At 41.5% G+C, this 13,157-nt stretch overlaps 2 protein-coding genes across 3 annotated transcripts in view; both read left to right on the top strand.

Moving 5' to 3' along the window:
* LOC306971319 (cingulin-like protein 1) overlaps window positions 1–8,302 on the top strand; it is a gene marked incomplete at its 3' end in the record, with an annotated part of 137,063 nt that extends 128,761 nt beyond the window's left edge. The window contains exons 12-19 of the mRNA XM_079567559.1: window positions 411–581; window positions 2,082–2,234; window positions 3,901–3,990; window positions 5,218–5,301; window positions 5,397–5,521; window positions 5,749–5,857; window positions 5,977–6,140; window positions 8,233–8,302. Of these exons, the coding sequence (XP_079423685.1) occupies window positions 411–581; window positions 2,082–2,234; window positions 3,901–3,990; window positions 5,218–5,301; window positions 5,397–5,521; window positions 5,749–5,857; window positions 5,977–6,140; window positions 8,233–8,302 (966 nt within the window). The remainder of the gene's footprint in view (window positions 1–410; window positions 582–2,081; window positions 2,235–3,900; window positions 3,991–5,217; window positions 5,302–5,396; window positions 5,522–5,748; window positions 5,858–5,976; window positions 6,141–8,232) is intronic.
* A 397-nt stretch (window positions 8,303–8,699) lies between these two features.
* On the top strand, window positions 8,700–12,818 carry aqp9a (aquaporin 9a). Of its 2 annotated transcripts, XM_079567326.1 has the most exons (7): window positions 8,700–8,951; window positions 9,032–9,158; window positions 10,372–10,509; window positions 10,642–10,760; window positions 11,078–11,295; window positions 12,286–12,468; window positions 12,671–12,818. In XM_079567326.1, the coding sequence occupies exons 1-7, from the start codon at window positions 8,874–8,876 to the stop codon at window positions 12,732–12,734; spliced, it is 927 nt and encodes a 308-aa protein (XP_079423452.1). In that variant the 5' UTR covers window positions 8,700–8,873; the 3' UTR covers window positions 12,735–12,818. The 2 variants fall into 2 exon arrangements, with proteins under 2 accessions (XP_079423452.1, XP_079423453.1); XM_079567327.1 differs by lacking the exons at window positions 8,700–8,951; window positions 9,032–9,158 and adding an exon at window positions 9,815–9,916.
* Window positions 12,819–13,157: the final 339 nt, after the last annotated feature.

Genomic DNA, 13,157 nt, shown 5'->3' with positions numbered 1-13,157 from the left:
TTTTCAAAAAGCATAGATGGAATAACGATGCGGTGAGCGTTAATAAAAAAGAAGACAGAAGAACAATTCAATTTTAGCACCTTGTGCCAATTTTTGCTTTTCCTGCAAATGTTTGTCAGACATAACTTTTGGTTGCTATGCTATGTCCATCCTATTGCCATGATTTTTCTCTGGTATTATTCAGTAAAGGTTGACTTAACTTTTAGAGTTATCTTACTGGCAAAGCTACACCTCCCAGGCAGAGGCAATGAAACATTCTCCCCTCTAAAATATGCCTTTAAACTTAACAATAGCAGCCTTCAGTGATGTGTTTTCCTCAACTCTGAGCTGAGCAGACCTCACTGTTATTTTTTTGATAAGCACATTGCATTGTGCATGGCTGAGTGTGTTGTTTTTCTTTGTGCACTCAGATGAATAGCATTATGGAGGAGTGCGAGGCGTCCACCGATGTGCTGCAGAGCCAAGTGGACGAGGCCAAAGAAAGGAGCCAGCGGGAGTTGTCCGAGCTCCGGAGGCAGCTGCAGGAAAAGGGGGCTGAGCTGGAGAAGTCCCGACAGGCCGCCAAAAAACTTCAGGAAGAGGTGTGGGCCACTGTGTTTTAACTCTGATTCACCGGTCAGTGGGTTACAATGTCAGTGTTTTTGGCGAGGATAGCTGCGGCCCCGCCCTGCTAAAATCCTCATGGGTTAGCCAGTCACCGGCAGACTTCATTGTCAGAGAGTTGACTTGATATTCTACTTGATATGACTTGATATTATACCTTTATTCAAGCTTTGTAAAATAGAATAGAAGCTTTGTCAAATAGAACGCTAATGGGGACATTAGCATTCTATTTCCTGTTTCAAAACTCAAATTCTAATACAATGAAACATCTCTTTTCTCCAGTTTGGCATTACCCGAATATAAAAGTTTCTTGAAAAAAAAAATAGAGACGAAAACGTGGATGAAAACACAACCAAAAAGTGACAAAAAAGTGACAAAAACAAGGCTAAAAAGTGATGAAAAAGCAACAAAAAGCTACAAAAGAGCGACAAAAAAATTGACCAAAAATGCGACAAAAATGTGACCAAAAAAAGCAACAAAAGAGGGATAAAAACGTGTTGGAAGCACAATAAAAAAGTGACAAAACATCAACAAATAAAGGACAAAAGCAAGACAAAAATGTGTCAAAAAAGCAACAATAACACAATAAAAAAGCGACAAAAAAATGACAAAAACGCAACGCAAGAGTGACAAAAGAGCGACAAAAATTTGACAAAAATACGACAAAAACAACAATGAAAAAAAGTGATGAAAAAGCAAAAACATAACAAAAAAGGCTTAAAAAATGTGGCATAAACACGGTGACAATGCGACAAACAGTTACAATCAGTGTTGTTGGCCTTAGCTTTCAAATGAGGCGTCACACTGGCCTAGAGGCTGACCGCCTCTAGGCCAGTGTGACTCCAGTGTGTTCTCCAGTCATTAAGCTTTTAAGATTCAGGTAAAACCAAATTGGAGAAATTGCGCTTGGTTAAAGTTAAACACTGCCAGTTAGCTGAAAGAAATTCAAGGCAATTTGAGCACTGAAATGAGCAAAAATCACTCTGGAGAAGCTGGCTGGGCTTTAAAAAACACTAAAGAGCATATTTTTTATGCCATCAGGACGTGGGGGGCAAGCATTTTGATCTATTGAGATCTATTGATCAGAAAACAGTACAACTCCATTTGGATTCCGCGGGAATCGACATTACAACACTGGTTTAAGACTCAAATGTCAATGTAAAAGGACGCGGATTACAATAAAAAGCTGTATTAGATCATGTATTTGACTGCCAAAAACCTCCAGGAAAATGTGTGGAGGCGGAAAAGGTGTGGAGGCCTATGTGCTGCTCTGCTTCACCGGTCAGAGGGTTTCACTGACAGTGTGCGAGCTTGAACAGTCAAGGCTCCCCCTGAAAAGCTTTGAAGATAATTTTGTTAAAGAGTAGGGGATAACTTTGCCCAAGCTGCGAATAAGGGTTAACTATTCACTGTATATGACAGAGAGTAGCTTCTTATCTGAGAGTTTGGGCATAAGCTGTACTCTGGTTTGTGTCCAGCTGCTTCCTGTGGAGGAGGAGCTGCGGAGGTGTCGCCGGGAGCAACAGGAGGCGCAGGTCAAGGGGCAGCGGCTGGAGCAGAGGGTGTCCGAGCTCGAGGAGAGGAACGCAGCCTCGACGGACGACAGGGATCGGCAGGTCAAACTCATGGAGGTAATGATGAAGTACCCAAAAACATCTCTGTCAGGATGTATCCCCTAGATATCTAAAGCAGATACCCATAAATGTATACAAAACAACAGCTGAATCATGAAGTACATTTTCTCAGGACACTTGACTCTCTCTCTCTCAAGTGTTTAGTGTTTGCCCGTACCTGTTGCTGCTGAAACCCGTCCCGGCAGCAGTCTCTCACAGCTCGGCCTTGTTTGTTTTAGTGAAGACACTAAAAAAAACACCCGGTCAGAGCTCCCCGTGTTGACACTGTGGATCGGAGAACGCTCGTGTTTACAGTCAAACTTATCAGACCTGTCCCAGAGCTGCTGCTGCCGGGACTCTTCTTTCACACTTCATTTGTGTTGACCGCACAAACACTACATTGCCTTGCAGGTTTATTAGCAGACATTTCTCCATTCCAGGATTTAGTAAGGGAAATCATTCATGCTGACTTTAAATGAACTTGCTGTGTTGAAAAATGTTGAAATATGTAACTATGGATATGTTGTTTTACAGGATTGAACATCAAAGGGGGAAGATTTAAGATTAAGATTTTAAGAGTTTATTCTCAAGTCATCCATATGAACACATGCAGAGAAATTTAAATTGTTTTGCTCTCAAACCCTTGGTGCAAATTGACCAAAATTTCAACATACTGCCTATATACAAGCTGGCACATTCAGCATTGATTTTTGATATCTTGCAACAGTAAGAATATCTTTCTTCTTTCCTACCACAAATTATTATTTGTGGAGGACTTGCATACAATGACTTCCAACGCCGTGAATTCAGTCAGTCAGTGAGCTTTGTGTTTGCACCAAGCCTTGAAAAATAACAAGATCTTTGACGGGAAGAACATCAGCAGCATTAAACCCACATCTAGAAGTAGGCGGGGGGAAAAAAGTTTGGATTTTCCTAGAACCTAGATTATGATTTCTATTTGTTCACGATTCATGTGCACCAGGTATCTTTATTTTGCCTTTATGAAGGAACAGGATCTGCTGCTAGGACTGTTACCATAATTATTATATCGACTTATCGTTCAATTAATAAAAGATAAACGATAGATTTTTGGGCTCGATATTTATCATCTGTACATTTATTAGCATTTCCCCCCCTATTTTTTCTTTGTAAAACTTTGATTTCTAATGGAAGCAAATTGAGTTATATTATATTTCATGTATATTGCAGCTTGAGTGGTATTTTAGGATGTGATGATGCACTTTTAGAACAAAGATTTACGGTAATTTTTAAGCCTGAGAGCTGACTTTTTTGCCTCAATATATCGAACTTCAAATTTGTTATCGTGTCAGGCATATCTGCTGCTGAGTTGACACCTCACTCACTGATATATCTGTTGTATCGGCCTGTCACTTACTCAAAGTATCAAGGAGACTGACACTCAGAGTGAGTCGGTGAAAGTGGATGATCTTTCCAAAATGGCAGCTCGTCACAGGGGTTGGATCGCTCATGATTCAGTTTTAACATCATATCGCACATCCCTAACAACACACCATCAAACAGAACTTCTTTAGCATGTTCATTTGTGCTTAGCCAAACCACGTCCAGTCAGCTCTCTTTCTCTGACCACAATTTCATTACGTTCTTTTGCCACAACAGAATAAACAAACTTAATAGCATGGCATTGTTTCTTCTTTTTTTCCAGAGCCGCATCGGTCAGCTCCAGGAGGATCTTAACGATGAGCGGGGCAGTGCGGACCGCCTGATGGAGCGGCTGGACAAAATCAAAGAGCAGGCGAGTTGCTTCATATTTCTCCATTATTGCCTCTCTCACGGACATAAATTTTCTTAACAGCGACGTGACGGTTCATCTCAAGTGTGAAGGCCCGGCCCTGTTGGTCGTTTTTATTATAAACAGATGTGGAGCCCCCCCCCCCCAACACTAAAACCTGCAGATCAGCGCTCTTGGGAAATTAGAGAGGATAGTTTGAATTTTTTTGACATCTCACTTCTTATAGCTGGCAAACATAACCGTTATTATTTATTCACTTGCGTGCGGTGAGAAATTATCCGCGAATGTTACTTCTATTCATAATGACAATGCTACACAGACAGTGATATGAGCCCCTGCAGCTTTCATATAAACATTCATATAACATCCTCCTCCTTGATGTAATCCCCTCATCCTTTCTCATTTAAAAAAAGACCATGAAGTAGGCCAATGTCCTTGAGCAGGGCAGTGCACACTAATTGATGAAAAGCACTGTTTTGGTGAGAGAAAGAAAAACACTCGCACACAGCTGACCATTGTGGAGCCTTCTATTGAAACCCCCTTGTGTGGGCCTCTCCGCGTTATTAGAGCTACAGCCTTCAGACGAGACTGCGTTTTCCGTAGAGAAAATTAATCTGGCAACTTCTCAACGTCCAATCCATTTGATAGCAGGTCACGACCCAGTGTCCATGTAGTCTGCACCGTGAGGGGGATACAGGCTGTGAGATTATGGGTATAGCTGAACCCATTCACACAGATGAAAACGCAACAGCAAAAAAGCAATGAAGAGGTGAACAAAAGGTGTCAAAATAGTAAGGCAAAAATGAGGATGAAAGTGCAACAAAAGAGTGACAATAACATGACAGTAAAGCGATGAAAAATGTGACCAAAAACACCACAACAGAACGACAAAAGCGACAAAAAAAGTGACGGAAAAGTGACCAAAAAAGCCACAGAGGAGCCACAGAAAAATTGCCCAAAAAGGGATGGAAAAAGTGACAAAACAGCATAAAGAAAACACAACCAAAATGCCACAAAATAGCAACAAAAAAGTGACAATGCCACGAAAAAGATCTGTTTAGATTAGATTATTTTGAGACGTCCAGGAGCATTTACATATTAGCAACTTCACTGGCTCAAGATTCCCATACATTTCAGAGCATGTTTGTAGAGGACTTAACTAAAATAGTAGCAGTTGTAGTAGTAGTAGTACTTGTGTTGTACTCATTTCCTCTCTGTGCTTTGTTGCAGATGGATCAGATGAGGACAGAGCTGCTGCAGGAGAGGACTCTGAGACAGGATTTGGAGTGTGACAAGATGAGCCTGGAGAGACAGGTGCTGACCCCTCCCTTAATCACATAATCAATTACCTCAGCAAAAAAACACAAAAGAAAAAACACTCAACCGGCATCTATTTCTTTTTGCTTCAGAATAAAGATTTGAAATGCAGAGTGAACCATTTGGAGGGCTCACAGCGGACCAACCAGGACTCTCTCGTGTCCAAACTTAACTCCCGCATTCAGGAGCTTGAGGAGAGGCTGCAAGCAGAAGAAGGGTAATTCTTACACCTCAATAGTTGAGTCAGGGGGTTGCCAAACTGGTGGGAATATAGACCACTTTTGTCCCGATTCAGTCCTGGTTCTGACCTTGCTCAGTGCTTGCTTAGTCCCGGGCCAATGCAAGCATAAGCTGTTATTTAGTCCTGGATTTGTCATGATTTAACAAAGATTTTCTAACATTGTGGAGCAAGCGTCAATGTCACTCCTATCTCCTACTTCCCAGTGACAACAACAGCCTCCAGCAAGCAAACCGCAAACTGGAGCGAAGGGTCAAGGAGATGAAGATGCATGCAGAAGAAGAACATATCAACCTACTGACCGACAAGGACCAGGTACATAAATGTAGTGGGGACTTTGAAGTAAAGGAGAGAATGGATTAAGAGCTGGCAATAGATAAATTGACAAGTTTTGTGTGTCAAGATTTGTTCCCTGACTTTGGTGCCCCTTGCAGCTGACTCAGAGGCTGAAGACGGCCAAGAGGCAGATGGACGAGGCGGAGGAGGAGATCGAGCGCCTGGAACACGCCAAAAAGAAACTGCAGAGAGAGCTGGACGAGCAATCAGAGGCCAACGAACAGCTCCTGGACCAGATGAACTCGCTCAGGAACGAGCTCAGGTGAGGAAAAGGCTTCTATAGTGATTTAAAAGGTGTGATGTGTTGGGTTTTTTTTGCAAATATTTCATAAGCAGAATCTATTAATGTCTCCAGAATTAGGTAAATGTGTTGAAATCATAGAGTCCAACTGATTTACTGATTCAGTTGCAAAAAAAAACATTTGACAAGATCTGTTTTTGTTTACATTTTTATTGTGGTTCTTGAGACGATTCTCAGTCAGAAAGATTAGTGAGCCACATACTTGCGGTTGCCAGGTCCTATGGCTATATAAATAAAGATCTTCTTCTTCTTCTTCTTCTTCTTCTTCTTCTTCTTCTTCTAAAATCAGCTTGTAATTAATTTAAAAGCGCTTTCTGTCTGACTTAAAAAAAATAAAAAATAAACAGCACATGTCCTGCTTAGGGTTAGTGTAGGCCTCCAGTAGTTTATTAAGTTCTGCGAGTGAATTCTGAAGCTTGTGAGCTTGACAGAGGCGGGAGTAAGTCACTAAATGCAAGTCTCGAGTCAAGTCCAAGTCATGGGGTCCAGTCAAGTCGTAGCTATTGTCACCTCAGGTTGCGCATGTTGGAGTAAGGCCTAATTTAATATTAATATTATAACAAGATGTTTATTTAGCTACTTATTAATACATTTAATAACCAGATTATTAAATGTTGATAATAATAAATGTCTCATTAATACCTTTTATAAGAGGAATACCTCAATACCTGGCCTTACCCTTATCAAAGGTATTAATAAACAGCTTAATACCTTTAATAAACAGCTTATTAAAGGTAATAAGCTGTTTATTAATACCTTTAAGCACATTGTTCATGGCCCATTAACATATTTTTAATACCTTATAAATAGTTGATTGCTTATATAACACTATAGGCAGATTACTAATGGTCATCTGCCTTCTTAATAGTTAACGAGCACACCTTAAAATAAAACATTATCAAAATACTGAAAATAGAAGAAGGCGAGTGCATCAATGGTCTGGGAAAGAGTGAGAAGGTAGACCGGTGCTCTTTGAAGACAGGGCTGAGCTTTATAAGAATAAATTTGCTGAGACTGGCTTGTAGAGTAGCTTGTGCTAAGTAGCAAACGCAGTCAAAAAAAGCAACATATGTGAACACATGCCCTGACGAAGACCTGTGCGGTCGAAACGCGTAGGCTGGTCCATACTCAATAAAGGACTTTTATTTTTGCTACATGACTCGAGTGCCTCGGACTTTATTTTGCTTTTTTTGACTGCGTTCGCTACTTAGCACAAGCTACTCTACAAGCCAGTCTCAGCAAATTTATTCTTATTATCAAAATGCTCTTGAAAGATTTACCAACCCTTTTCTTGCTCTATCTGACCCAGAGTCTCTGCTTCATTCAATTAACTAGATTAATATTATAATAAATATAATATTACATCAAGTCCTGGCCTCAAGTCTCAAGTCACAAAAGGCAAGTCTAAGTCAAGTCTTTCTGGAGCATTCGTCAAGTAAGTGTCAAGTCCCGAAAAAGTGCAGCTTAAGTCTGACTCGAGTCAAGTCATGTGACTCAAGTCTCCCACCTCTGGAGCTTGTTGTATGGCATGTCCACAAACTTGTACACTTAAAGGGAGCCATGCTGAGCTGGGACCAACTCAGCGTGCTTGGTATAATATAGAGGTAATATGATTCGCATGTGTTTAGATTTAAGGCACCCATGTGAGATACAAGGACGGTGCAGCTCATTTGTAAAAAACAATTACCTCTGAACTAGAAGATCCTCAAGGTCTTTGTCTGGGCACTTTGACATAGCTAAGATAAGACAGTGCCTTAGTGTACATCTGTGCGCCTCTTGCAGTGTATGTATTAGATTAGTTTAGATTAGATTAGATTAGATTTAACTTTATTGTCCACCGAGGTGAAAATTTGTCTTTGGTTCACCATCACAGTCACAAAATCACACATAGTCACAACAGACATGACAGACAGTATCAGACAATAAGTTAATAATCAAAGACAACAAGTTAATAAGGTATTCCTCCATCTTTGACTTCACCTTTTGGACTAGATGCAGTATTTATAAAAAATATGTTGTAGTTCATTCCAGTTCATTATTCTGTGTTTTCCAGGCGCAAGAAGAAGTCTACAGCTCTCATAAGGGACGACATGAACGATGCAGATGACTTGGTTTCTGAGTGACAAACAAGCAGGTTTCTGAGCCACGCAATGTCTGCAGCAAGTTATGGAAAGAAATCAAGGACCTAGGGAACAATGGAAAGCTTTTATGTTTGATAACTCGAAATAACAGTTGCAAAAGAACTCAGGTGTGCTGTTCTTACTAAGCCTGTGGAGAATTGAACAGACTGACCTCTTGTGGTAACTTTGATAACTACATCATGTGACCAACCTGTGATCATAAAAAATACCATATTTAGCTTGTGCTTCTTTGTGCTAAAATAACTTATTGTACGTTTGTGTGAATTAATGCAGACTGTGAAGAAAGGAATTCTAATCAAATGTGCAAAAGTAACAATAAACTATATTTCCCCAACACTAAAACAGACACACACAAAACAATTTCTATTGCTTGTTTGAGCATTAAGCGACATGGTCGTGTTGGATCAATATCCAGAGCTGAGTGGCTGTCCCGGGGCAAGGTGGAGACTGCACATGAGCACAATGATCGAGCCCCATAGTTTCACACAGTGGGACAGTCAGTATTAACTTTAGTTTAGAGCGGGATACACAGAAACAGCCTAAAAGCAGAAGCATGAGGCGACGCTGTGCACTGAAACATGGAATATGCAGGGAATTTCTGGCAGAATTCCTGGGAACATTTGTTTTGGTGGTAAGTAACATTCTGCAATTTACCAATTGCATTTGTATATTGTTTTTATGTATAACCACCAACGTTCTTCTTTTTTGTAGTTGTTTGGTTGTGGTTCAGTGGCACAATCCGTCTTGAGTCGAAGCCAGCTGGGTGAACCCCTAACGGTCCACATCGGTTTCTCTGTTGGGCTTATGATGGGAGTCTATGTCTCTGGGGGAGTCTCAGGTAACAACAGCAAAACAGCAAAGTACCTCTCACTCTGTCTTTTTCTATTATTTGTCTTATGCATCCACTCATATTACCACGTTATTATAATATTCTTACATTTAAATATACTGCATGAATGGTGAATTCATTGTTTAAATATGTGCACTGGACCCTTTTTTGTCCAGCGGTTCTCAAACAGTTCACAACTCCGATCTAAAACAGGGCTTTACCAGTAGGTCTTGACATGAGTAGTTCTAAGCAAGGACCAAAAGGAGACTAAAAGGACTCTCACAGTGGTTCCTTATCCAGATGATCCTGAGTAGCGCCAAAAGCAGTTTGAGAAACACTACTGTAGACAAGTATGGTTTAATCCTGCTTAATAATGGGACCAAATCTCACTCATAGTCATGTACCTTGTGTAGCATCACCATAGTCTATAAAGTAATCATGAATAATGCTATGAAAGCCAGGACACGTAAAACCAGCTTGTAAACATAACCACTAAACAGGCTTTGGAGTCTTGTAATATTAAAAACTTTATGCAGCTTGTCATTTGCCAGCTCTTGTGTTTGGCGGAAACGTGCCATCCCAGTCCACATCCAATGACTGTGTACATTGATTGGTCAGGGCGGTGGACAGCCTTTCCGGGGTCAGCCGTAGCCCCGGGCACTAAACGTCCTGCAAACTCGATTGATCATAGGCACTGGGAATGCTTGCTTCATCAGAGCTGTGGCTAATTTACATTCTGAATGCAATTTGTCAGGGAGTGTTCCTTAGTAAGTCATTTCTAGTGCAGATTGTTCGCTTTAACACAGAAATTGTGAAATGACACTCCATTTCCTATTATGAATAAGCCACTGCTTTGTTGACTCGTTTTATAATAATGACAAATGATTTCAATTTGATTTAGACAACGCTCTGTTCACAAGCGATGTTGTTGGAACATACTTTTAACCTTAACATTGAGCTGTTTACCATAATATAGAAAGACTTGAATGATATGGTCCATTGGTGGGTTTTAGTTAAACCGTGCGTTCCTATTATGCAGCCATTATCCTGTGAAAACAGCACATAATAGCCAGCACCGCCCCGGGGTCTGCTGCCCTTCTGCCACTCTCTTGTAAATGCGTCAGTCCCACTAATGATGGAGAGGGTATCATGCAGCCCACCCAACCCCTGCTATACCCCCACGCCACCCCCCTCTGACTCTCTGTTTTGTCCCGTCTCCCAGGGGGCCACGTGAACCCCGCTGTGTCCCTGGCCATGGTCATTCTGGGCAAACTGAAGATCTGGAAGTTCCCCATTTACGTCCTTGCGCAGTTTCTTGGTGCTTTCGCCGGAGCAGCCACCGTCTTTGGGTTGTACTATGGTAAATACACCGCACATGTAGCATTTTTCAAGTAATCTCTGCAAGGAATATACGATGGACATAAGATCTGTGTCAGCCAAACATAAATGACCAATAATGACCTTAAGTTAACAAGCATTTCCTCTCCTTCAGATGCCTTCATGGAGTTCACCAGTGGTATTCTGTCAGTGACTGGGATCAATGCCACTGGTCATATATTTGCTTCGTATCCGGCGCGACACCTGTCTGTGCTGGGAGGCTTCATCGACCAGGTGAGTGCCAGTCTCAGCTCTGACCCCGTTTTATCCAGGACAAGTTCACATTTCGCCACTGCAGACTGTGCATGCCGCTAATGCAGAATTGATCGGAACCTTTTCTGTCTGAGAACTGCCCTAATTTACCCAGTTTTTAAGTTTAATGCGCTGACTGGGGTGCACTGACCCGTGACTCCCTGTGAGATTATATATTAGTGTCGTTTTATACTATTAAGTTCTATATTGTGCAGTTTTATCGTTTCAGATGTCACAAGTGGAAATAACCCTCGTGTTGAACCTTAGTCCTGTTATTAGTCGACACTGTTTGTGTGCAGGTGGTGGGAACCGGGATGCTGGTCCTGTGTATACTGGCCATTATTGACGGTGGAAACATAGGAGCACCAAAAGGAATGGAGCCACTGGCCATTGGACTTATTATTATGGCTATAGGGGTGTCCATGGGCCTGAACTGTGGGTACCCCCTGAACCCTGCCCGGGACCTGGGACCTCGTCTGTTCACTGCTGTGGCAGGGTGGGGCTGGGAGGTCTTCAGGTAAACGAATTACACGATGAAGCTGTGGCATGAAGTAGCTGCCGAATTGTAGCACCACAACAAGCTCTCTGAACTTTCGCAGAAGGCTTCATCCAAACACGTGCACGTGCATGAACGTCTGAGTGCAGGTGAATGTTTGTTTATCTGAAGAGCTTTGAGAGAGCGTTTACAAATGTGACTACTTACAAAGACCACAAGTTGTCCCAACTGCATTGAAGAATGGGTTAAATGCATCAGGACAAATTTCACAACTTATCCTTAAAGGGATTATACGGAGTTTAAAAATGTTCCAGCCATGTCCTAATGTGTAGAATGAGCTCAGACCTGTTCACCACAACTGCCTCTAAAATCATGCACTGTTGTTGTTACTTCGGGTCCAAAGTGCCGTCATGCACAAGCTTAATATAGAGACTGCAACTAAGCGTAAGACCTGAGGAGGCAGTAGTGAGTAAAAAATGACCAACTTGCATCTAGTCTCTTTAAAGGGTTTATACCAGATTTGTATTTATTAATTTCATTTGTGGGAGGAAAAAAAAATTGTAACGGCAGACATTCGTGAAAAAGTTCCCAGAGTTAATGCTCCCAGAAAGTTGTGAAACATACATATAAACTCAACCTTGGGAAGAATTGTGACGTTAGTAATGCTGTTTGTAAAGTTAAGACCGAGTTTGGACAAAAGCTAATAATTTCACATTTCCGCGCCCCCTTATTCATTGTTTATAATCATACAATCCGGTATAGGGCGGACTGTTTACAATCTGGTCATTTCAGGTTCGATGTCACGTTCCCAAGCTCTGTAGTGACCTTTTGAAGTTCATCCACCCTCGTGCTGTTGCTGCTGACACTATCTATCGCATTACATAACATCACATACGCTCGCCTTGCTATGGTCGATACTTATTACTTGCCCGGGACAGTGGAAAGTGAGCTCATTTGTTTTCATATTACACACACACACACACACGATCGTCACGTTTCTGTTTTTTCCAGCACGGCGGGATACTGGTGGTGGATCCCCGTGGCCGGGCCCATGGTCGGGGCTGTGGTGGCCGCGGTGCTTTATTTCCTGTTAGTGGAAATGCACCACAAACGGGCCGACCCGCAGAAGCCCACTGAGGAAGAGGAGGAGGACGACGAGGATGACGAGGATGAGGACAGCAGCCTGAAGGACAAGTATGAGATGATCATCATGAACTAAACATGCAACAAAAACAACAACACATAATCAAAAGTGCATGTGACAGGTTAGACTGCGTTTCTCCAAAGCTACGATTTTGCATTTGAATCATCCCATCAAACCAAATAACTCTCAGAACCTGTCATGTGCCCTTTTCTTCATTGTGCAAGTTTTCAACGTGTTTTGTCATTGTTGCAGGAATGGCACCACTCTGTTTGACACAAGTTTCAATAACATGGACGTCCATCAGCTACAGCTTTAGATACGAATAGCAGTGAGCGTTTGTTCAATGTGCTCCATGTAAATATCGCAAACATCATTGACTTGGACTGGCTACACTTCTCTACAAGATCGGCTTTTTCACTTCTCGCATTTTGTTAATATTGTAAATATTTCAAAACAAAAAAGTGTTTTCCCATTCATCTGCTCGTGTTTCCTAATGCTTTCCAGTTTTAGCATTTATTTTATCCACTTATGTATTTTAAATGCTGCACTTATAGACCAGTATAGCCTATCGTGCTGAGATTGTGCTTTTTATTTGATCTCTTCCTTGTCGGTTCTTATTTGTACAATGTTTTGTCTACATTAAAGTTTACACAAAAACATAATGACATTTTCTATCTTAAATAGTGCACTAATAGCTCAGTGGGTGGAGCCATTTCAAGAGGAGCCAATGGTTGTTTTT

The sequence above is a fragment of the Gobius niger genome (genome assembly GCF_951799975.1).
Source record: "Gobius niger genome assembly, chromosome: 12".
Taxonomy (NCBI): domain Eukaryota; kingdom Metazoa; phylum Chordata; class Actinopteri; order Gobiiformes; family Gobiidae; genus Gobius; species Gobius niger.
Note: the sequence above shows the minus strand (reverse complement) of the source record. Positions and strands in the feature narration are given on the sequence as shown.